Source organism: Dermacentor albipictus, chromosome 10 (genome assembly GCF_038994185.2).
Source record: "Dermacentor albipictus isolate Rhodes 1998 colony chromosome 10, USDA_Dalb.pri_finalv2, whole genome shotgun sequence".
Taxonomy (NCBI): Eukaryota; Metazoa; Arthropoda; class Arachnida; order Ixodida; family Ixodidae; genus Dermacentor; species Dermacentor albipictus.
Genome location: NC_091830.1, coordinates 44675129 through 44701701, shown reverse-complemented (window position 1 = coordinate 44701701; position 26573 = coordinate 44675129). Strand labels below are relative to the sequence as shown.

At 43.1% G+C, this 26573-nt stretch overlaps 1 protein-coding gene and 1 long non-coding RNA gene across 2 annotated transcripts in view; one reads left to right on the top strand and one right to left on the bottom strand.

Moving 5' to 3' along the window:
* Positions 1-26573, top strand: part of LOC139050278 (venom metalloproteinase antarease TserMP_A-like) — a 118892-nt gene that overhangs the window by 82654 nt on the left and 9665 nt on the right. The window contains exons 7-10 of the mRNA XM_070526487.1: positions 1275-1346; positions 3123-3283; positions 24436-24488; positions 25423-25531. Coding sequence (XP_070382588.1) covers positions 1275-1346; positions 3123-3283; positions 24436-24488; positions 25423-25531 — 395 coding nt within the window. The remainder of the gene's footprint in view (positions 1-1274; positions 1347-3122; positions 3284-24435; positions 24489-25422; positions 25532-26573) is intronic.
* Positions 13248-17496, bottom strand: LOC139050430 (uncharacterized). The gene is made up of 4 exons (XR_011508870.1): positions 17305-17496; positions 16042-16095; positions 14793-14978; positions 13248-13454 (listed from the first exon to the last, which is right to left on the bottom strand). It is a non-coding gene; the product is annotated as an uncharacterized lncRNA (long non-coding RNA).

Genomic DNA, 26573 nt, shown 5'->3' with positions numbered 1-26573 from the left:
TTGTTCGTACGGCTTTTCCCGCTATAAAACCGCATCCTGTCTTGGGCTACAGCGCGAGGCAGCACAACACAAAGTCATGCATGTTCAATTTAAAGACCAGCTCAGTGCAGCCCCAAGTTTCAAAGCAAGCAAATGAGAGGTTCGATAACAAAATGCAACTTTCCTACGTGAATCTACAGTAAAGGTTTATAATTAGTCCTACTAAAACCTTACTGCACCTAGCCATATATTTATCTCTGTGAGGCACATCGTGCATTATGCATAATTTGATTATATGCTTAGTAATATTGATGTGTGCGATGAATGCATTGGTACCGAATAACCGCAGCAAGTTGGGCGAGTCGGTAACATTGCAACTTTGCACACAGCGGGAAGGAAAAAAAGACTGAACGCAAAGGCAGCACGACAAAGTATGAGCGCTGGTGTCGTGTTCTCCGTCTCTTTTATTCGCACGTTAAGTGAAGCTGCAATTGATACCCAATGCCTCGCATATGTTAATCGATTATATTTTTGTAGCTGAATTTTCGAGCGTCGGAAACCTTGTTCTTTGGCTCTAGGAACTAACCACCACCTTTTCCCAACTATGTCCTCTGGCATATATGAATGTAAACTTGTTCACCATTTGAAATGAAGTATGCACATAACGTTATTTTTTAATTCTCTGGGCATAGCAAGTTGTAATTTACAAAGGTGTCCAGAGAGTCACATGAATACCAAGCGTAAATTGTTTGCTCTATGAAATTCTTGTAAGTTTAAAGTATGTCCCGCAAATGTTATGTATTGCGCATAAGCCGAGCTGAATTTGCCCATAGCGCAGTGTTCTTGCACGTTACTGACAATGCACGGCAAAGCTGTACGACAGGCTGACGACATTGGGCGACCAGCTGTCTATAGCTTCGCTTCAAAATTTCAAAGGATGGTATCTTCAAAAGCTTGTGCAAGCGTTTCATAGCGAGAAATGTAGGAATATACATTATTTACGCACCTCATCTTTTTTTTGCGTTGGCATGTAACACTGTTCCTTTATTTCACCAAACAGTCATATGAAGTAACACCAAGACCTCTTATATAAAATTATAACGCGCCGCTGTGAACACGAAAGCGTTCACAGCAGCGTGTGTAGCAGCACGGTAACGACAACGCGATCTCAAATTTGCCCTTTTAGACGCGGCGATAGAGCGGCGGGAATTACTGACGTCAGGTTCACACGTTTTACGAATGTGCGCTACTGACAGTGCTTTTTTTCTTCTTCCTGTCTTTTTTCTGGCGCAAAGGTTGCCCTTTATTTCACTGGAATGACTGATCCACTGATACGATTCCAGCTTAATGGAGTTATCCGAATAGAGGTGAGCTATTTTCAAGCAGAAACCAGGTTTTTTGTTTAAAAGTGCCGTACGACACTAAACCTCCCACGGTTTGTGATGCTTTATCGTTGCTTTTACATGCATAGCATCTATTTTCTTCCTCTCGGCACCAGCCTGCGTTTTACTGGAATGCAAGGGTTCTGTCGACCCTAAAATTGGCTGACAGGAAACTGCTCAGGAAAAGCTCAGGAAACTACGAAGGCCTTTAACTTTGCGCAGCGATACTTCTTCACTGTACTTTTATGTACCCGCCGTCTCACACGAATTAAGAGTCTATCGCAGACGAGCTCTTCCTAAACTTTCTTCTGTCAGTCCACGTTTTATGGCCGTTTGACACCACCCGTTGCTCTCACTACACTGCACGGAACAAGGGGGACAAAACTCTCCATCAGTTGTAAGTGTTTCTTAACCTTTCCAGGTCATTTGTAATCCTCGTGCGTCATTCGATGAATTCAGGAATTTACGCACGTAAAACGATAACCGATTCGGAACCATAACATCTGCAACATACTATCTCCACAGCTGAACACGTCTTACTGAACGTGTACATTACTCAGCCGCACGAATGTAAAACGATAGGTGAAGCTAGGTCGATAACATTCAAAACCGGTTGCTGTAGGCACTTTTAAGAGGCTGTATAAGGCAACTGTTCCTTGCTATAACTCATCACCCAGTTTCTTTTTTTCTTCTCTGTTTAAGCTGTAATTGACGCCTGAGCTTGACGCTGGTTACTCATCTTTTCAGATATCTTAAAATGTGGACAAAATGATGCACACGCCCCCAATAAAGTTTAAGAAGACACTATTTCTAACAGTTCACCACATTGTACCTTTTTTCAAGGACACTAACAACCGTTTTTTTTATTAACAATACTCCACGTCGCAAGCCTTTCTCATTTCGCGATGGACGATAGGAACAAAGCTCATTTTAATTCCGAACCCCCAAGTGACACCCAAAACAAGGTCCTCTAGTTTAACATAAGCCCTGTTTTTCTTCCTCGATTCAAGCTGCTAAAGTTGGTAGAACACACTTTGAGATCGGTAATCGCAATTATCTCACAAAGTTCCCACTCGGGGCTCAGATAGGCGTATGCTATTATAAGAAGACCAACCAGTATAAGTCATTGCAAGAAGGCCTTGCGACGATGGCGTGATGATATTCAGCTCACAGAGCTCGAATCATGACAATTTAACGACCACAACGGCATCATGTCCATGAGCATATACCTAGTGGACCAAGCTGCTAGGCAACTTGTCCCACTGGGTAAGCAGTAAGAGGCTAAGCAGCTAGATAGGCTGTAAATGCCAGTAGTATGCAAAGAGCGCTAATCGAATTCAAACTTTCTCTGAGGCTTCGACTTTTAAAGCGCTGTCAATGATATCTCAAGCCCTACAAAATGTTCCTAGATGATCATAACTAAAAACGTGAATACTAGCGCTGTTGGATAAGCCACACTAAAGCTATAGCGATGACACACGTATCGTTACTGATATTAGGATAGGCACACCACGTTACCCTCCAATTGCACGGCATGGCTCTGTTGTTGGCCCCGTTTACCTGGCGTGGCACCAACGCTACACTCGAATAAAGACGCATATGAAACTTCGCTGGAAAGTGCAATATAGATATGACGCCGCGCATGGCACGGCATCATGTGGAAGCACGATCGGAAGACTGTCCACGCAGCGTTGCAAACTTCTTTCACATTTCTGCGCATGATTCTTCATGCTTGCAATCTGGTGTACGTTGTTCTTATAGGACGAAGCCATCGCTGGAAGAAATATATGCGGGAAGGCACTCTATGAGCTTCAAAACCCTTGCGTCTGTGCTGTGGATATGCAGGATACACTGAATAAGACGACACATTTGATGAAGTCATGCCAGTTCACACAGTGTGACGTTGTGGTGCGCCTTACCAGGTATGTAAATTCCATTGAAGATATTTGCGAGAATTCTCGGCCGTGTTCTTTCCGGAAAGCACACTTAAGTGATCGTGTTCCCTGCCCAAGCCTGTCGCCATCGTCTTAATTTTTGTCTTTCTAGTTGTTGGTTTGTACTGCTTCATCAGTAATCTGATGACAACGGACAGGTTTCAATTCAGAACTTCTCACATATAGGAGGGCGCAGAGGAGCGTGCCGACTGTAGAAGGGGATGTCATGTCTTGTTTTCCTGTGTCTTTCTTTAACGGGCACAGCCTGCCTAATGCGTGGGGAAGAACATCGTTCTGTTACGGGTTTGCGATTTCCTAATAAGTTATACGTGTCTGCAGTGAAATAGTTTTGCGTAAATTTACCCCGCAGAGGCGTTTGTGTGAGCAGGTGTTGGTGTGTTGCGACACCCCTTACCCGAGCACAGGAGGGTTGGACCCTCCCGCGTTTAACCATGCGTGGCTTAGCCGCGACCTGGGAAAAGGGGATCCTGGGGGTTGAGCCAATGCTGGGTACGGCCCCTTGGCGGCGGCAACTCACCTCTTTGGCCTCGGCTTCACGTAGACGGCACCCCCGGGCTGACCCACCCAGAGGAAATCGGTAGTTGCCTTTTCCTATCCTCCTCTCTAATCTTTGTCTTTCGTTCTTGCCTGTCTTCTCTCCGCTTCCTTTTACTTCCACTTTTTCCAGGCAGCAAGCATTAACCTTGTGTGGGATAGCCAGCCTTGGTTATAACAGATTTGGTTATAGTAGTGCCGTACTGCTGGCGCCTGCAGGACGTTTTTTTTTTCACATTCTTGCAGCTTCCCCTTATTGGGCTCCATGGTGGCTGGCTGGCGGTGCTGCCGAATTTCCGCCTATATTATTGGCAAGTTCTTTTCCCCCTTCCTGATCGCCCTCATAAACGAGGGCTCACCGAAGAAGTATTATGTTCTGTGACCGTACTAGTGTAAACTTTCCCAAATTCCATGTCATACGCTCCGAGAAAACCGCAAAGTCAGCGAGAATGATCTCTCCTTTTCTGGTGTCGGAATCAATAACCGATGTTCTTGGTCAAGGCTATAAAGTTTCCAAACTTGCAAGGGGAGATCTTCTTTTAGAACTCCGAGATAGAAATCAATATGAAAGGCTGCCCAATCTTGCGTCTTTTGGTGACGTTGCAGTGACTGTGACACCGCATCGCACCATGACCACCATCTATGGTGTTGTATCTGATAGTGACCTGATTGATCTGACAGAGGCTGGATTACTGGAAGGCTGGAGTGACCAGAATGCGATCAATGTAAAACGATTCAAGATGGGGCGCGATGGTAAAGAAATACAGACTAACCACTTTATTCTTACATTCGGTTCAAGTGCTCTGCCAAAACAATCGAGGCAGGCTATGCGAAGATCAGCGTCAGGCCGTACATACCAAATCCCCTCCCATGCTTTAAATGTCAAAGGTTGGGCCACAGTTCCCAGACCTGCCATGGCCAACTAACCTGTGCCAAATGTAGAGACCATGAACATCCGTCCGAGTCGTGCGCGAGCACTCCACACTGTGTGAATTGCCAAGGGGAGCACCCCGCGTACTCGCGGTCCTGCCCATCTTGGAAAAAAGAACAAGAAATAGTGGCCGTCAAAATCAAAGAGAATATTTCGTTCAAAGAAGCACGCAGGTACGTATCCTTCTTGCCAAAGAATAGCTTTGCCGAAGTGGCGCGTCAGTGGGCAGCGCCACAACCGCCTCTGGCGGCTCTCCCGCCCACACACAGTGAGCCGGCAGTGACGTCACCCACCCCCTCGGCGGTTGCGGGTGGCGCTGCTCCGCGGTCCTAGATGAAGGGGCCATCGACCCCCGGGCTGATGGCCTCAAAGGCCTCACTTCTTGAGAAGAGGCTTTCTCGACAAACCAATCGCTCTGAAGAGCGGGTGTCCAGCGCTGCGCAGGAGGCGATGACACGACACTTAGGTCAAACGGCACCACTTAGCACCTAAGGAGCGGCGAGAAATCTCTCGACCGCTCCTTAGGCTTCATCTCCTCGGCTATAACGGCTACACCTACTCAGGGGGTGTAGCCATAATAGCCGAGGAGGGCGTTGTATGTCATCAAATTAATCTCCGAACCCCTCTCGAGGCAGTTGCAGCACGAGCTGTGCTATTTGGTAAGCTAATCACGGTTAGTTCGATGTACATCTCCCCTTCTTGTCAACTTACAAAACTTATAGATTGTCGTTGGTGACCCAACTGCACATAGCCCCCTGTGGGGCGACACGCGTCAAGATGCGCGTAGGCGCCTGATAGAAAATTCTCTGCTTTCTTCAGGTGCATGTTTACTGAACAAAAAAGAACGAACGTACTACAATGTTACACATAAAACATACTCATCCATATATTTGAGCACAGTTTCTGGCTCACTATTTTCGTACCTGGAGTGGTCTGTCCTCAAGACCCCTATGGAAGCGACCACTTCCCAATTATATTACAGCAAGCAAAACCAGATACATGCTCGTCACATTTCCCTCGCTGGAACCTCGAATCAGCAAAATGATAGCTGTTTCGAGAACTCACATGTTTAGGCGGGGACGACATTTCAGATTTTAATATAGACGATGCTGTGACATACCTAACTGGTTTTATTAATTGACGCTCCAAGAAAGTGCATTAAATAATTTAACGGACTGGCAAAGAATCGTCGCATCCCGTAGTGGAATGACGAATGTAAGAAAGCCCGCAAAAATAAAAAAAGCTTGGGGATTATTTCGCATTTCTCCAACAGCTGAAAACCTTATTAATTTCAAACAGGTCTCATCACAAGGCAGGAGAACTCGTCGACGCGAAAATAGAGAGAGCTGGGAGTGGTAAATTTCTGGGATAAATTCTTCCAAAGACGAGGCGAAGGTGTGGAATAAGGTGCATAAACTAAAAGCCCGAGAGACGAACCCCGTGCCCTTACACACTAAGAAAAAAAAGAGTATCCCTTACTCTTTTCGAAGAGTCTGGACTCGTCACGTATACGACCACACTTTGTGGGAGACACCCGAACTCCTCTTTTGGTAGAGAGTCCCGAGACTATCTGTGCTCAATACAAGGTGTTCACGTGACTCTGCACACAATAGTCCATGCATACTCTGTTGTAATAGTCGCCTATACCCTCTTCAAAAGGGTTACAAGACTAGTGCTGAGGGAGTCCGTTAACAATTCTAAATGAGTCGAACGACTCAAGATAAAGTGTCTCGTGAACACTGCAAGAATGATTCAGGTAACTATTCTAGACGAGTCCGATGACTCCACCATGTGTGTCAAGTTACCCTTAGTGCGTCGTGCCGGCCTCTTGCAAATGCTAGCGGCAAATGCGGCCTCTTGCAAGTCGTTTCACTCTTGGATGGCAGTGTCGAGCCGCTTTTCAAAATGTGTCAACAACTCTTGCTGTAAGTACACACGACTACGGCTAGTTCTCAAGAAGACTACTATGAAAAGACAACATAGGATAACAAAGAATCCACAGTAAACTTGACAAAAAGCACATGGCAGGTTAGCAAGAAAAAGTTCATATTTCATCAATCTTTGTTACTGTCTTCTGGAAAATTCAAATGTATAAGTCAGCACAGAATCACTATGAAAGCAAGACAGTTCTCTTTACCATTAAACTGGAATCAATAGCCAACTAAGCAAAACAGTCTTAAATAAATATCCAATATGTAGCCTGCAGCTGTATATGCATGACACTGCAATGCCACTCAGAACCATAATGAGACCCCAAAATATTATGTAACTCATGTAGAAGGTTAATTCACCACCGCACAAGTCTCTTATAATATGTCAAAATATTCATAAGTTCAACCTATTTCCCTGTTCTAAAAGACTTAACTTACGACTTAACATTCTAAGCAAGTAAGCTACACATAACAAATAAGAGAGGCTGCATTTATGTACAAAGGAGACCCATATAATGAAGTGCAATAAAAACAATATTCCAACTTAGATTACATTATCTATGCATTACGCTATGCTTGCTGAAAACAACTGGTTGGCAATTGATAATCCAGTCTAATAGTAAAAACAGCTGTCTTACCTTATGGTACTCTTGTTGGCACTTTTTCCCACACAATTTGTGAATGTTAGCGTGATGAAAATTGATCTGAAAAACACCACATTAAAAAGTTGTGCATCAATTTTATTCTGTCATACAACATGCAACAGTGTATAAAAACCTCGTAACTGACAAAATTACAAAAATAAATACAGCAACACTTACACTGATCATTTATTTATGTTGAGAAGCATACTTTTGCAAGACTAAGTAAAATAGCTGACACAGACAATTTCACAGGTAGAAATAACCGCTAATACAAAACTTTCCATAATTCAAACACGTTGACAAAATAAGTAGCACAGGCAGCTGTATTTTGTTACGGCAAAGATAGCGCATGAATGACGAGTACAAGAGGGGAAGCAGAACACATAAACAAACTATACCCAGCTGCATGCACGCAGCTGTAACAATACACATAGTGCACAAAGATCCAAAAGAAACAAAGAGGAAGATGTGAGGAAGGCTTCTTTTACTCATCACAAGTCATCCTGTAAGAGCACATTATGCACTGGCTGTAATCTATCCTCAGGACATACATGAATAAGTTACTTTAGGTGCCACATTTATAAATCACTCATACAATGTTCTTGTGATTTTCCTTATTCCAATCTTTAGCTTAGCAAGCATGACTGAGTTACGTAAAGCCTCCCTATGGCTTGGCACATATACACAAAGAAGTGTTTCTATAAACACTGGAGGTCACGGACAGATGACAGACACATACCTCTTTTAATTCTTTTGTCTTTGTCATTAGGATTACCTACCACAGTAGTCTTTTGTAGAGTGAAACACATCCAAATAACACACTGTGGGCAACCAAGTGTGAATACCTGTTCTCGATTTCTACCTTTCTCTGGTGTCCCGCTAAGGTAACAATGGCGCAAAGGATTGTCTTCCCAATGTATGCATTCCCATACAACAGGAGCAGATGATAAACCACATTAATGGTGCGTGAAATAAAGCATCTGTGCTTGACTTCCCGCTGCCGCTCCCATCTGGACTGATCTTTTTTTTTGCTTTGTATACACTAGTACAGGTGCTACGTAGTCCCCTTGGAACCTAAAGCAATTCTCACACCACAGCAGGATGTCAATTTTTTTTTAATTCTAAGCAGAACTCTCGTTATGGGGGACAATTGCGAACTTTTATTTTTGCTTTGTATCTTAATTATATTGTTGACCTTTAAATTTAGCCACTTTACTACTTTTCTGCAGACAGGCCATTGCACCAATGCTAGGTTTTGAAAACACCAGAGCAGGGTAGACAGCAAGAAGAGATATTTATAATTTGGGTGCCCTCTCTGCATTACATGGATATGTTTCAATGAACGATAAGACTACTTGGTAGATAAACATATAAAAGATAAGAGAATTAAGCTCAAAGCCTACCAAATTAGTAACTGGGAATTTCATATTCAAATTAAATTTCCTGATTCCCAGTGATGAAACAGTTTTGAGAATATGTGCGAAGGCAACCAAGTGACTCATTCTCACAAAGAAAACAAAATAAAAACAAGAAAGATTACAAGAACTTCCAACTTGCAACCTTCAGTAAGACACCTGACATGACTGATTTATGTATTTACTGAGCATAAATTACAGCTAGCGCATAATCTGCTTGAACAAGATGACAAACAATGAGTTACTGTTGCATTCTCTCTGGGGCATTTGGCTCTTCTGAACACATGCACATTGTATGGCACAGCTGCGTGGATGTAGCTGGGCATAGTTATGAGTCAGCATCACTCTGTTATTATGGTCCTTCACTATTATCGTTATAATTTATATTTGGCAAGCAGCCTAACTATCGGGTTGATCAGCTGTATTTTAAACAAAACATACTGACAGATTTCCGTTTCTAGCTAACATAAGGAGGCGGGTACATCCTTTCAGATTTCAAGAAACAGCTGTGCAACAGAAAGTCTACGATGACCAGTACCTTTATTATTAAGTGCCATGTACTAGATCTTTCTGCAATGAATACCTCTATTACCAAAAATTGTAGTCTGAAAAACTAATTGGAAAATATTTACAAAAGTGACAGATACTAGAACTGAATTACAATTGCAAATGTTTTCGTAAACAAGATCACAATAATTGAAGTTTTATTAATTTCAGCAAAATGGCTGACCTCCTATTATTGAGGCTAGTCAGTGCTGAAGGTATTGTTAGTTTGTAGGAATCCTCAGACTGACAGGTCTGAAATATTTATCGCCATACTTGGTGGAACATGCTTTGCTGTTGCAGATATTACTTAGCCACAAAACATTTTGTAAGCTTTATGGGACAATTCTGTGTGGAAGATAAACCTTTCTGATCATGTCTTTTTGGGTTGTGTATCTCGGAACTGGTGCTAGTCTGAGTTCTTACAAACTAGACGTTATTGAGTACGGTAATTATAATGCCTGCCAGTGCTATAAATTTCTGTTAGCGAAAATTGTCGCATTGTCATGAAGCAGTTATGTTCAATTTTTAGCGGCAGTCACTGCTGAAACACTTAGTACAAAGCACAAAACAAAGATATGGAGTCAAAATGTAAATGTCGAACAAAGTTATAGTCAATTCTTCATTTCACAGAACTGTCTTTTTTTCTGTTAGTTTGCCAATACCAATTGCACATACACAAACATTTGAGTATTGCACTTCTGGTAAATGCAGCAAATTTCAGTGTTTAACAGAAGCCCTTGGGAAGACAGCCCAGAGTCGCTTCAACAAAAAGACTTGCGTTCAATTTGCGTTTCTAGGTTGTAGGTCACTGTAGCAAGGGGCATGTTTTGCTGATTGAATATTACTCGAAACAGTCTTATTATTCATGCTAGAGGCTTGAAAAGAGAGCAAATTGTAGAGTTCTTCATGCAGATGTCATATATGTCAGTATTTCTTTAGCTGCTTCTTGAGTTATGTCCTACACAATGGGAAAATACACTGATCTTTGCGGGCACTTTCTTGTGTAAATTTTCACAAAAAGCAGTGTGCTGTAGCTACCTCAGCTCTTTGTAGACTGCAAAGTGCCGATATCTATTCAAAGAGCATGTAAAGTTACTAGAAGTATGCAAAATTAGTAGGCAGGCAGAGAGGCCTGCCTACTAATCTTGCATACTTCTCATGCTATTGTGAAAAAAAACTATTGAATATACTTCAAAAACATTTTCTCACAATAGCATGAGAATAACCTTATGCACTTATAGTTGTCCTATACTTCGAAATTTGGCATACGTACTCTTCAAGATATGCAGAATGCTGATGTCTAATTGAAATTGCAATCTGTAAAATTATTTAATGTGGCCTAATATATTTTTGTATAGTTCCAGTAATTGTACAAGCCATTTGGATAGGTATCACCACTTTGCAGTATACGAGTAGCTAAATAAGATACAGCATGAAGCTATTTCTGAAAATTTTATACACAGGAAAGTGCCCACAAAAATATTTTGCCACTGTGTAGGACATAACTGAAAAACAGCAGCTACACAAAAATAAATGACAATTCAAATCTAATAAAACACTTTATGAATGACAGTATATTCAAATCTCTAGTACAAATATATAAAAGTTGTTTCGAAGAGTTAATAAGGGGGTGTCAGTGTATTCTACCAAAGTGTTAGAAAATGCCTTCAGGCATACCATGGGGAGCTTTATAAATAGCACACGCACGCATCTGCCTAAAAAGCCCCATGCCCTGCTTGAATTCATTAGTCATTTTTGCATTCTGTTGTATGTCACCATTTGCATCCCTTAACATAGAGTGCACGAAACCAAAAACAGCCTATTACCGTATTTACTCGCATAATGATTGCACTCGCGTAATGATCGCACTCCTAAATTTTGTCGTCAAAATTCGATTTTTTTAATTTCCCATGTAACGATTTCACCCCGAACTTGCCGCAGTGATGTGTCATGTGCCAAATCTAGCTAATAATGATCGCGCTTACCATCTGTCGACTGCTATGCGAACGACTCTTCAAGACAAACCAAGCAGACTGCATGCAAAAAACTTTCTTAAGCAGATGCCCCATTTCATTCCTTTCATCACTTTCTGCACTTCTACGACAAAAAAAAGCTACAACCAAACTTTCCTTTATTATGTGTAGGCTTTATAATGGTTGTGGTCAACAAAAACAACAAAAAAGGCGTCTTTCGATTCTTCTCATCTGCACTTGTGGGCACGCAACAAATCGCGAGCGGCAATGATAGCAGCCACGTTTACACTGATACGTTAGAAGTGTACCCTATTCATTCACCGACGTTTGTAACGCAGCTAAGATATTCGCCCACCCTTAGCGGAAACGTGCCACATTAGGATAGTGGTGAAGACAAATGCCGCAGTTTCCGCAGCATGCCCATCATGTGTTCCTATGTCACTGGCAGAGCTAAGCGCGCCCATCTCTGTCCCCTCAAAGTGGGCATGGCTATGATATTGCCGCAAACTCGCCGATGTTATTCATTACTAATATGGAAGAAACTGTTTGAATGCACTGTAATGTACTCACGAGAAGAAAAACGCAATCAGCGCGTTCGGCTTGCTCTGCCGGCCACCATTTTTTTCGTGTCCTGCACTACATACAGCAGCAGCCGCCTATTTGTTGACCTGTTGTCATCCCGTAGTAAATGCCAGATAATATACTTTTTTCTTTTTGCGGGAAATTTAACCAGCGTAATGATCGCACCCCTGAATTTGAGTCAATTTTTTTACAAAAAAGTGCGATCATTATGCGAGTAAATAGGGTAACACACTGAATTTTTAGCCTGTAAAGGGGTTGTATACAAATGGGGGCAGCCAACTCTAGTGTGACAATAAACAAATATTTGTATTCACAATATTGAAACCAGTCATAAAATATATCCTCACAAATTTGGAAATGAATAACCAAAGAACCTTGCTGATTGTCTTATTGGTGTCCTAAACAAGATCTTTTCATGTTTATAATTCCTAGTTTAATTCACTTTCTCTAGTAAATGGGCTCTGACCTAGACTACTCAGTGTAGGAGACTAACCCAGACCTGGAAGCCAATATTTAAATCTGAAATAAAGACATTCATCCCACGAACACGTCACTGCTATGTCATCAGAAGCGTGCATCCATGGACATATAGTCTGTAAAATAATTTTTACATGATCTGTACTGTTACTCTTGTACTAATAAATTAGGAAATGCACTTGCTATTTAAAGCACTGCTGTAAACCTTTGTGTTTGAGAAATGCAATACTCAAAAGTGTAACACAACCAATGTGTGCATGAAACCTACGATGCCTTTGACATTCGTCAGTGTGGCAAATAGGCACTGAGAAATGCCAAGGGCATCATAGCTTTCTTGTTTGAAACCTTGTATGCGAGTACATTACTGGTATCTTTGCAGTGAAAGGAAGTCGCATTATTATCAGACTTATGAGGGGAACTCATGTTTCTCTAGTTTAATATTTTCTTTTTTGTGCTCCTATATTCTTGACTTTTCCAAGAATAATGGGGTGTTTGAAATAAGTACTCTATATTGCTCTTAAATTTTTCCTGCACAAGAGCCCACGTTAGGTTACATTTCTTGAACCCTTTGCAGTGCTGTAGATTATCAAAAGAAAGAAAAAAAATGCTGTAAGTTTGCATTTTAGCCTTCTGTATAACAAGTATGAACCTATCAATTACATACACAAGTACGAAACAACTACGAAAAACTGGGCATAAAGACATACATTATAATACCAGGAATCGATGGTGAGAATTCTAATAGAAAGGAACCATTAAAAACTCGGCACTAAAGACACATATTAATTATAATAACACAAGTATTTGCTAAGAATTTGAAGAGACAAATAGAATGTCTCTTCAAATCACTCCACCCCAACATTCATCCATGGTTCGATGAGTGACCACAGTTGGTGACGCTGTTTGGATAAGTTGCGGCGGAGGTGCAGCTGTGAAATAGGTGGAACATGTAGAGGGGCCACCAAAGGTTGCATGCTGGTTGCACAGCAGGTTGCCTTGATCTCCAGACTCACTTGACACTCATGCGTTGAGCCTGGTTATACGCCATTTGCAAAAAGGCCTTGCCCGAGTGTGTGGTACGGTTTTGGTAAAATTTCGAGGCAACCTGAAAAACATAGATCGATATCTATAAGCACCACAATATTCTTCACCATAGGGCAAACCTGAAGTTTACCATCGGCACATAGCAGATAATGAAAACAGACACAAGCCACCAGACTTCAGGTATAAAAATGTGCAAAAGTGTAAATGAGTGTGAAGAGCTGCTTATAGGATGGAATGTTTCATTTTGTCTTTTGTAGATCAATAATAGTATCTTAACATAAAGTCAAGTTTACTTTGCCCTCCCTAAAAAAACTTAAAATTATGGGGTTTTACTTGCTAAAACCACTTTCTGATCATGAGGCACGCCGTAGTGGAGCACTCCGGAAAGTTCGACCGCCTGGGGTTCTTTAATGTGCACCTAAATCTAAGTACACGGGTGTTTTCGCATTTCAACCCTATCAAAATGCGGCCGCCGTGGCCGGGGTTCGATCACACGACCTCGTGCTCAGCAGCCCAACATAGCCACTGAGCAACCACGGAGGGCATGGCCCTCCCTATTTGTGTAAGTAGGCTATTCCATGCGAGCTGTACCAACCTGGCACACGACCACTTGAAATTTTTTTTTGAAAAACTGGAGGCCCTTCAATATAGCGCAAATGTTAATTTCAAGAAATACTTAACTTAAAAAGTTTTTTTACTGGCGCAAGCACTAAGTGAGATTTTGTGTAATGCACCAATCTATGCATCATAAAAGGCATAGCAGAAAAATTGGTTCCTTCATTAAGGGGGCCAAATTTTTCAGGACAATAAAGAGAGGCCTTACACCAAAAATTGAACTGCTTATTAGCCACTGCTCAGTTTATTATGGGTCATTAAAAATGGACAAAATGGCCTATTAACTTTATTTTCATGAATCTGGCTTACAGCAAAAGCTGCAAATTTATGTAATCCACATATTTAGGAGTTGTGCTGCATGCAAAAACTGGTTTCAGGAACATAAATTATGCAGCAGTGCACAGAGATGAGGATGAACTAGCAAAAAAAGTCAGTTTTGGTGTGTTTATCGGCATACTTACTATTGAGGCAGTCCTAGTAAATTTATGCCCACTACCATGTATGAGTGTACACTGTATTGTTTTTAGATTGCTAAAGCTTTATCAGAGCAGTTTTTTGTTAAGCAAGAAAAAAAATGTACAAGTGGTCTCCTACTGGTTTCAAAATTTTCAGCGCATTTCGTGTAATCCACATAGCCTTTTGGCGGCTAAGGCAAACTGCGTGGACTTGAGCATCCCTGCACAGATAGCAGGGAGTCTAAACTGCTTTGAAGTTAACTCTTTCATTGCTGAGTGGCTACAAGCCACTTCACTCAAGAAGTTGCCACTTAATCACATGTATTTACCTTAATCTTTCTGTCGGCTTCCAGCCTGCTTGGCATCATCACGAAGGCTGCCAACTCCCTAGTGGACGTAGTCAGGACACGGTGGTGGCAGGACAGCAGGAGCCGCCAAAGGCTTCGAACTCTCTAGTGGACGTAGTCAGGACACAGTGGTGGTAGGATGCAAGGGCGGGAGCCACCAGAGTGTACCTGCAGCAAATTTGCACAAATGCTCTTAGTCCTAACATGTCACAATTTACAAGAAAAATTCAGCTGTCTGTGTAACATGGATACCAATACAAATAAATGTAAACAGTTAGGTCCTACAACACAACTAGAACATCGACAAAGAAGAAATGGTACTTATGCTTATGAAAATCCAAGCAATGAAAAAAAAAAGAATGTGCATCCGATTTGTGCATGGAAGCTCAGTGGAAACCCGAGCTCATACCATCAAATGATCTGCTAGTCAACTGCAAGCCTCTTAAAATGTCATTGTATATTTTTTACACGCACTATGTTAAGCTGCATTAAAACAAGTTCAGGATCTCTAAATACAAGTAATCACAAAGCAATTCAATTAATGAATTCCAGTGGTCGATAATGCAACAAAGTGCATGCTCTGATGAAGCTGGCCAAACTGGGTAGTGACAAATAACAATGTGGTTCTCTACATTTTGTTTTTCTGGCTTTCGCTGTAGCATTAAAATACACAAGAAATTTCACATTCCTGACATTTAACCCTGCTAATTTTTATTCCATAATGCATAATACTTCAGCAAGAGCAATAATGCTGTCTTTTAATCATAAATAGTGATAGAACAAGAAATTTTATTGGAGCTAATGTTTTGACAAGAAATCTTATCTCCTTCTCTTTGTCGAAGCATTGGCTCCAGCGATGCTCCTTGTTCTACGCCTCTTCATCATTTCAAGTCTCTGTCTTCCTGTGCACCTCTGTACTTTCAATGTTGTATCAATGAAATTGTAATAACGGAGAATTAGTAAATGTAGCTGATGAAGAACTTGGGCTTGTTGGTAGACAATGACAGAGTAACTGCGCAACATAGAGATACGAACAAAGGAGGCTTATGTGTGCCGTCACCTCCAGCCATGTTTCTCCTTTGGACGATTACTCTATCTCGATGTAAAAGTATTACCCTTTGCACAATAATGCTGAAATGAATAAAGGCCAGGAAAGTGGACACAAAAATTACAACAAATAGCATCATATGCTAATGAGATATGCGAAAGTGCCTGCTACGATCTGTCTCACCCATAACGTGCTGGATAAGATGGCGTCTTCTGGATGTTGGCATTTCTTGAATACCTAAAATAAAGTACATTTCAAAATTACAAAAATACACAGAACAGCAGTAGCAGAGGAGATAACGCATTGTTTAGTAAAAGAAAGTAAACTAATCTCTGATGCAGTGCAGACGAAATTTCCTTTATTAAATTAGTAGAATAATACACCACACTTCATTTCATTCAATGCTGTGAGCGTTTCTTGGTACAAGAAAGAAAGGTATTTCTGCATGAAAACAGTAAAATATTCATAGCCTTCTACTTTTACAAAATACGCGACAGTGACTAAGCCAACTACAGCAGTATATACTTAAAATTGTTATATGCACATTACAATAGCCAAGACAGGATAAACTTGGGTTTATATGCAGATCACCAGGAGGTACCACTTTGCAATCAATTCATTTCTGCTCGCCAAATATCTGCACTAACATAAGACTACAAATAAAAAGACCCTCTTTTTCATAAAACCCCGGACTCAAAATAAAAACTCCAGTAGGAATACCACAACTTCTGTGCATAACACAGCCAGGTTTTGTACGCCTTGTAGGTTTTACTATATAAAGGTTGCAGCAAATTCATGCTTTTAAATATTTACCACCATGAAAATAAAGATTACATAAAAAATAATAACATTATACATCGGCTTAGATTGTCAGCTAACGTGTTTTGTGTTTTCTACTTACAGCCAAATGCACATAATTTTTTTTCTGTTTCAGCGCTTTTAAAGCGCTGTGTCTGTTCGCTTGTGCATGCAGCCGCTTTACCGCTCTTAACATATCTGTGCTGCCACATCGCCTGACACTGCCATACAGCGTTGTAGCGCTTTTATTATTCGCGGTAATATACCTAAAGCGCTAGTAAATCTTCAGAATACACAAGCTGTCTTTTCGACTACCTGTCTTCGCCAGCGAAAGTCACACTGGTGCTAGTATTGTATCTACACTTCAAGTTACGCAGTACTTGATATTATACGGATTTTTCGATGCGACAGGCCACTCGTCACCGGAGTCGTTAAGAACGGTGTTTCTCCTGGCAGTACAGCTTTGCAATAATTTCAGATGCTCTCCTGAGGCTTCCGTCTGCCAGTAGTATTTTCGCATACATACGCGCACGCATGCCCAAGAAACGTCTGTGAACTGCCAAGAGAAACGTGGCGCAAAATGTAGCCATACCGGAAGGGCCGAGTCCGCGCCGTTTGTAAACTCGGAACAAAAGCTGATATGCTTACCTGAGACGTTAAGAGAAATATGGCACAGGTCACAGGTCCCCGCTGGTAGTGGTTCGTATGCATCTGGTCGTCTCTGTCCGTTGCGATCTCCCATATCACAATGAAAGATGCAGTGCAAACCGAAAGACGAAATCGGCGATACGCTGCTGCTGGCGGCGGTCCCCTCGTCGCAATCACACAGCACGGACCGAAGCTCCCACCGTAACTTGCCGCAGCGCTTGGTTGCAGTCGCCCCTAGCGCAGCGATTTCAGAACCACTCAACGACAACGCACTCGCGCGTGATACAGCGCAAGCAACTTTAAAATGGCGTCATGCTATTGACGGCTTCGGCTTTGGATCATTTTGTATCTGCACAACTGAGCAAAACAGTTGCGCTAGTTTCGGTTTTGTTTCCTCGCGTTGAAATAAAAACTGTTTTGCTCACTGATAATTTTACGTCACTTAAGTAATGTTCACGAATGAAACAGCCATGAATTTAACACGCGTGTTGAAATGCCCGCTACGTTCACTTGGCAGAAGCAAAATTTGCCCGTCCGAGCGTGGTTACGTTTGAAATATCTATCGGGGGGCTGTCGGAGCATGCTCGAAGTGTGAAGACGCGGCGTAATTGTCCTTAATTTGCTTAGCTATAATGGTGCGGCTGCCCTTTATTTCTGTCGAGTGCAGTTTGCTCTGATGTGAGGTAGAACTACAAAGCCGCCCATGTTACTGAATGATCTAGTGCACCTGAAGCTGCCAGAACTCCGGTATTTCCTCCACAAGTTCTTGCGAAGACGGGACGAACGTTCCCCCTTGCCACGTTCGTCCCGTCTTTCTCTCCTTCATCCTTTTCTTCCCATTCCCCCTTCCCCGTGCAGTGCTGTTGAGGTGTCCTCCTGTGAGAGACAGTTACGGCGCTGCACTCATCTCTTCCTTTTCCTTTCCTAAAATCACTTCACACTGTGTGCCGTTGTCACCGAATGCGAGCGTAGTCATTTGGCGGAGATTTAGCAACACATTTTCTAGAACTATCGTTCACCGCTCTCTCACGGCATGGAGAAGCAGCGTGGTTGGTCTTTAGTGAAAATTTCTATTTATTGCGAATTTTGCGATAGCAATTATATGGACACAACCTTCGAAATATATCTGTCGGTGTTACCGTGAGCTTTCGTATAAAGTCAAGTGCGATAAGATCCTATCCCGCGCCGTTGGCTGTGCGCGTTAAAGGAAGTTTTTGAGGCTGAGCCGGGCTCGATGGGCGCCCCAAGTATCTATAGGAGGTCACGTGATAAAACGCGCGCAAGCCGGGAGAGGGATGCGCTAGTTTAGCGCGCTTCTCCTCCTCTAGCCGTTTCTCTAGCCCGGTCTTGCGCCACCCTCGCTCTGTTTTGGTGATAATTTCCGATGGACGCAAAGCTGGGGGGAGGAGGGGGCGCTCAGATAACGCAATTTTGCGGAGACGCATGGAGACGCTTTGACGGAAGAGGCAGCAGAAGCGTTCGGTGCGCTCTGTTCGCGCCCTTCGTCACGCCAACGCTGTGACAGCGAGTGTTCGCCGTCATTGAGTGAGATCTGTTGTTTGCACGTACGCGCGTGAGCCAGTGCTTCCTAATTTAAGGAGTAAGCGAATGTTTACTGCAGTTTATTCAGCCGATGAAACAACGAACCTTGGTTCGGGCAATAGTTCGTGCAGTGGTTCATGCAGCATTGGGGCGAAACTGCTGTATTTTTGTTTTTATATTTCTAGGGGGTTCCAAAGCAGTGTTGCGTACGCTAATATTTGTTTCTGGCCGCGGAACGCAACGCACTCCGGTAGTCCAGTGGCTTTGGTGTTGCGCTCCTGAGCTCGACGCGACGGGTCCAACCACAACCGCGGCAGTCACATTCCAACGGGGGCAGAATGCGAAAACGCGCGTAACCGTGCATTCCGTACACGTTAAATAACCCGAGCTGCTAAAAATAAATCTGCAGCTTTCCATTACCGTGCGCCTCATAACAAGATATTGATTTTGGAACTTAAATCTTCAAAATTTAGTTTAAGTCGCGGAATTACATTTACAATCGACACTGTTGACTGCACCTACTGAACTTATCTCTTTGCTGTGCTCTCTTTAGTAGCCAATACTTTTTTTTAGATTTACTTATGGTCAGAATCCAGTGTGACAAATCCAAGTTTTCCTTATCATGGGAATCCAGCTATCGCTTAAGCGTGTGAGGTATCAACAAACATGGTCAAGGAAAATCAATATATAGAGTTCGAAGTAATTGCAGAACATGACAAGGATGAAAGAATGATACACGGCATTACAACCAGGACAGGAACCCGAGGGCCTGCCTAAAACAGAAGAGTTTATCTGGTATTTCTTCTCCTGCATTAAAATCTTTCTCTCGCCAGACTCATCTCGAATATCAGAGGAATGGCGATCTTCCATGACTCTTAGCGTGCTATTGAGAGTCAAACGACCCATGCGGGAATGTTGACTCTTCTTTCTGACTCTACTCGCGCAAAAGTGGGTCTTCGGAAGAAAAAAGAGAGTCAAGTTGCCGTGACTCACTTTTTACTCTCTTTTTTCTTAGAGTGTAGTAAGTACCCAAGGAGATGGCCTGGGAGATCCGGCAGACTGTCTGGGGGAACAGTTTGAATATATCTCCAGTGCATCTCATTACACACAATCATTCCTGAGAACGCGCAGAGCGACAGCCCCTTGATGGGAAATGTGCCCAAAATGAAAATTACAACCACCCGTTTAGTTTAGCTAAGTTTAAAACTTTTCTTGCTTGTTGCAACAGCTCAGCACCAGGTAGTGACCATATCATATATGAAATGATCAAGTACCTCCACCCTGAAACACAGAAAATACTCCTCTCACTTTTTAATGTCATGTGGGCCGCTGAGTATGTTCCATCTTCTTAGAAAGAAGCTACAATAGTACCCATACCCAGACAACGTATGTACCCGTCCTTACCTATTAGTTACAGACCTATGGCTTTGACAAGCTGTCTTTGCAAGCTCTTTGAAACGACGATAAACTGGCACTTAGTCTATCTTCTTGAGAGCAACGGACTACTAGAACCTTACCAGTGTGGTTTCAGAGAAGGCAGGTCGACCACAGACCACCTTGTCTGCATTGAAGCCAAGGAACGCCTTCATGCACAAACAGCTTTTCTCTCCGTATTTCTTGATTTGCAGAAAGCATATGGCACCACATGGCGCTTTGGTATTATCCGAGACCTTTCCGCTGTGGGTATTCGCGACTGTATGCTGAGTATCATCGAAAGTTACCCTTCTAACCGCAAATTTCGTGTAAGGGTGGGCCATGCATTGTCGAGGTCTTTTACCCAGGAAACTTGTGTTCCACAACGTGGTGTGCTAAGCTGCACACTCTTTATCGTGAAAATGCATTCTTTACGCATGGCTATCCCATGGACAATGTCATACTCTGTATAGGTGGGTGATGTGCAGATTGGATTTAAATCATGCAACTTTGCTATCTGCGAACGCCATGTCCAGCATGCCTTAAATAATGTGGCGAAATGGGGTGAGGAAAACTGGTTTCTGGTTGAGCCCACAGAAAAGTACGTGAGTTCTTTTCACGAATAAGAGAGGAATAGTATCATGTCCTGCTATTGAGCTCTTTGGTAGCAGATTGCCCGTAAGTGCCGAGCACATGTTTCTCGGCATCATATTGAACTCGAAACTCACATTCATCCCGCATATTAAATACTTGAAGGCCAAGTGCCTTAAAGCAATGAACTTATTGAGACTTCTATCAATTACAACATGGGGCAGTGACAAGAAATGCCCTTTGAACTTGTATAGATGTCTTATCAGCTCACGTCCTGACTACGACGCTATAGTATATCAGTCCGCTACACCAACTGATATAAAGATTTTGGACCCTGTCCTTCATTTAGGAATCCACCTCGTGACCGGAGCGTTCAGGACAAGTCCCACACAAAGCCTTCATGCAGAAGAAAATGTATGGTCACTCAATCTTCAGAGATCATATAGCAGTTTTCAATACATTCTCAAAATAAATTCAAAGTGCGAACATCCCTCTTATTCATGCGTAAATGATATGACCGCTGCCATACTCTTCAATAACCGACCTGCAGCGAGAAGGCCTTTCTCTTTGCGTGAAAGGAACCTTATTGAGGAAATGGGGGTTCCGGTGCTTGAACATTGTCTTATGGCTTCGGCGAAACTGTTACTGCCATGCCAGTGGCAGCTGATAGAGTGTGACACATCTTTGTAGAGATCACTAAACATGTGACAGAGGCACATATTAAAATGCATTTCTTAGAACTCCAGTAGAAGTAGTCGTGCACAGAGTTTTACACAGAAGCTTCTAAGTCACATGCCTATGTGTCTTACGCAGCTGTTGGTCCATCCTTCTCAGAATCCGGTGTTCTGCATCCTGAAACAAGTATATTTATGGATGAGGCCGATGCACTATTGTCGGCCTCTGAAATATATAAGAAAATCAAAACTTCAAAAAACAATTATGTTTACAGATACCTTAAGTGTCGTAAAAGCCTTGAAGTCGCTCCGTAAACACAAAAACCCGGTACTTACTGAGCTCTATTCCATTCTCTGTAGAGCGTATATATATATAAGCAGAATGTCATTATATGCTGGGTACCTGGCCGCAGAGGCATCGAGGGTAATGCACTAGCTGACCAAATGGCCACATCACTCACATCGTAAGCTATCACTCCTACGGCTGCTGTCCCTGTCACAGATCTGAAGCCTCCTTACGAAAGAAACTGCGAAGCCACTGGCAACGCTTGTGGGACATGGAAACTAAGAATAAGCGTCACTTGATTAAGCCAAAGTTATGTTTCTGGCCCCTGAAAACGAAAACACGACGAACTGATGCTCTATTCTGTCGGCTGAGCACAGGACACACGCGTGGCACCCACAATTTTTCACTGACTGGAAATGAGCCTCCAACCTGTGGTAGATGTCGTGAGAGGCTGACAGTTCTCAACGTCCTCCTGGAGTGTCGGAAAACCGAAGCTGAGAGAAAGAAACATTTTCCTCTTGTATATTGCCAGCATACCCCCCTCCATCTTGCTATGTTTCTTGATGCAGAAGCGTTCTTTCAAAGAGTATAGGCTTGGGCTGCTTGGTTGCACGCGAGCATCTTTACTGATGGAAACCAGAGACGAGCGCGTCAGAAATGACGGTAGTTTTCCAGACTGCTCGACCACTCTACGGAGGCCTTCTGGCACTTTGTTTTGGACAACCTTCGTCCCCTGATGCCTCGTGGGAGGCTTATCGCTACCAATAACCAGATTCACACCTTCGGCGACATTGATCTCCCTGAAGACGTTAGCAGGACTCTGAGCGCCGGTCCAAAGTTTGCTGTTCAACCAAGGACAGATGCAGCGGAACTTCTTACCTGTGTTAGGGAAGTTAGTGCTTGTCCTGTCTAGTCTTTGTGGATCGTCCTTTGCGCGCTATGCTTCCAGCGTTCCTTGACACCAAAGCAGTTACAGGTTTCCTGAACGATGTCGACTTGGAAGTTTTTAGCCCCATAACTTCATAGCACATCGTCTAGAAAGAGGATGCCGCTGTGATGGTAGTCTTGTATAGCACATGCCTCCAGGCCCTTGCATCTCAAGGGCTCTGTTAAGGCAGTAATGCTTATTGCAAATGTTTATCTATGAGATATTTCACTATATCATCATTATCTCACAATGTATCTCTCATGTCTATTGTACGGCCCATTAACCACTGGCATAGCATCATCTCGTATAGGTTTTATGTACTTTAGACTGACTATCTTTAGGCCCCTTTACAGCCACGTAGCATCTGCCCTTCGTTATTCATAGCTCCACTGCGAACTCATTAGCACTGGCCTGGCGCTCTTTGGCCAAATTTGGCCCTTGCACCTCCAAGCACCACATTCATCATCACTGCTTAATTTTCATCACAAATCGTCAGAAATTTAAGAAAAACAACGTTTGAATATCAAAGCTTATAAAGAAAATATTCACCACAACTAAAGAAATACAGCAGAAAACTGAACATGTGATGTCTTGCGTCACGTAAAAAGCATGTTTACATAATTCCAAACATCGCATGCCATAACAAGCAGAAGTAAATTAGCGTGTCGCCTCTAGCTAGAACCAACGTAGTTGCCTAATGAAAACGTCAACAAAAAATTCTCGGTGCCCTTCAACTCTGTGAAGAAAGATGACCAGCGAAGCTGTGTATGTGGATCCCTTAATGGCACCGCGGGTCGGCCGGGCATTGTACTATATTAGCCATCGGCCCACGTATGGGGCCGATGGCTAAGACAGTACAATGCCTGCTTCACCTCCGCCGGGGGTCGGCACGGCATTGCACAATCTTCGGGATCGGCCCACGTATGGGGAGTGCTTAACGCCTGCTTCCTCTCCGCCGCGGGCCGGGCCGGCATTGCATGATCTTTGGGATTGGCCCACGTAGGGGGTACTTAACGCCCGCTTCACCTCCGCCGCGGGTCGGCTCGGCATTGCAGCATCTACGGGATCGGCCCACGTATGGGGAGTGCTTAACGCCTGCTTCACCTCCGCCTTGGGCCGGGCCGGCATTGCACTATCTTTGGGATCAGCCCACATATGTGTAGTGCTTAACGCCTGATTCACCTCCGCCGCGGGTCGGCCTGGCATTGCACTATCTTCGCGACCGGCACTCGTATGAGGAGTTTTTTGCTTACTAGAGCGACACGAAAATTGCCTTGTACGGTAAAGGTATACAGCTTCGCTGCGAAACTCCACCTAGACGGCGGCCAGAAGCCCTTGGCCTATGGTGGCATCCTCGGCCTGCTGGACGGCCAAAAGTTGGTCTTCGGGAGCCGAGCTGAGCAGCACGGTCTGCCACTGCTTACCATCCTTACTTTCTTGCCCCTGTCTGGGCGCACGAGAACAGGCCCAGATAATGTGATCTAGGTGCACCCTTGCTACACTAAATTTGCATTTGGCCGAATATCGTATCATCCAATACTGCCGTAAAAAACCACGATCTGTTAACGTGGAGCGCCTGTAGAGGTTAAAAAGAAGTTGTTTGCATCATTGTGGGAGAACTCCGTAAAACGTCTTTCCTGAATGTGCAGACACCTTTAAAACGGCAACCGGTGACATAAAATGTTCACTCTTTCTAGCGAAGACCTGGCGGAGAAAGTTAATGACACGTTCATCAACAGGAAAATTCATGGTAGGTGGTGCTGTTTCTATGATGTCAGACTAAAGATAGATGCTACACCACTCCTCTAACTCTGCGCTTATATAGTGTTCTGGTAGTAAGCGCGAGGCCTCAGGTTAGATTAAAAGATGCGGTGACCACATGTCGACGAGACAAAAAATCTAGAAAATACCGCTTACTGAGAGTTGACTGCACAGTGAGAGGTATCTATAAATAGAACGCACCCTATGCAGGTGTACAAGAAATGCAGAAATGGGAAAAATTATCCCAATTGAAAAAGACCCGTATGCGAAGTTCCGTAATTCCATATAATCGGACCGATCGATACGGGAGCAGTTGGGTTTATAATAGTCCTGCATGATCTTACCATAAAAAGTTCTTCATTCCATGGAGGAAGGGGTCGTTACTTATATCTGCTCTGAAAGCAATATAAACATTTTTAAGTAAAGTAATATCACACTTTTTTTTCTCGCAATTAGCATGCTATTACTTTTGCGCGACTTTTAGTAGCAACTTCAAGTTTCATCCCTTAGTGCTGAGAAGTTTGCGGCTTTGTCTTTGTGCATATGTCCGTGCTTCTGTTATTCTGTTCATTTCCTTCAACTTGCACTTTCTTCTTTATTCTTGCTGACTTCTGGGGTTCTCTTTTGCCACTTTTTTGTAAACGTACGCCTCCCATACCTTTCTCAGTGACCGCTCTTCTTTTTATATTTTACACTGATAGCTTATTTGGGCTCACTTTCCATAGTCGTTTCGATGTCCACCCATTGATGTTCCGGAATGCGTACCCCCCGTATGCATTCAATGCCAATAAACTTTGGACTATGAGCAGAATTGACCAGGAACCTTTTTGTTTTCTTATCGCAAGCATGTTTGCCGACTACGATTGTGCGCTCTGATAAACTACGTCTTCTCCGAAAAGCTGTCACTAACGGTGCTTTTGCAGGTCTCGCTTTCCTCGCTGGCGTTTGCACGGACTATAACGTTGCAGTGGCAGAAGACGATCCACACACGTTCAACGGAGTATCTACGGTGGCTCATGAGATCGCACATACGTATGTTGGTTTCCAATACGAATATAAAATGCATGAGTCATCATTGTCCTCAATTACATAAGCGGGATTGATGTAGCACAGAAGAATTCCTTTACCCCGCTACAGTGGACACTGCGAAACACTATCCCATTGTCGATGTCCGCCATATTTATGCTCCGAGCCAATCAGAAAGGGCGTAGCCAGCTTCTGAGCCTATAAAAATTGACAGTGTTGCGGAATTTGCTGGTGTCCGAACAGCAGTCTTGTTCTAGTGCAATGCGAAGTTTTATTATTATTATTATTATTATTATTATTATTATTATTATTATTATTTCCGTGTCAGCCTCAGCAAACATAAACATTCCTCACTATCTGTACCCACAGGCGGAGGGAAGGTGATCCGTTGCCGAGACTAAAACCCGCCAGGACGCCCTAGCAATGCGCGCTCCGAACACATTCACCTCCTCGTTCTTTTAGAGCTAGCCAACTAGCCAGCCAAGTAGCCAACTCACCAACAGCCAACTAGCTAACTAACTAGTGCAGCACCAAGTTTTGTAGAAACCCTTCTTACCGTTATTTGATAGCTCTCGGAGGCACCCTCACGTTCGACCTGAGAACCCGACCGACAGTGGCGTAGCCAGAAACTTCGTTCAGGGGGGGGCTCACGTTGCAGCTTGGCCTCCTCCTTAAGAAGAAGCTTTATCTCGGATGCCCCTATATAAGTACATGTAGAAGGTGAATTAGTTGTTCTCGGCAACCACCGCACAAACATTGATGCGGTTTGTTGCACTTAAAAGACTAACTTGAACTCTAGTGTCTTCTAGTTTCGAATTTCTCATTCGGTTGTCAATTTTTATTAAAAATTTTGCCCAAATCTCAAATTTTGAGGAAACGAAACTATCACGTTTAAAACTCAGTAACTCAACAATGAAAAATAGAATCACAATTCTGTGAATCACATCAAATACTACCTCTACAGCGGACAAAATTGATATGTTACAAATGAATCTCAAACAATTTAGCATTCTCGAAATACGGCTTTTGCAGAACCCTTGTGCACAAC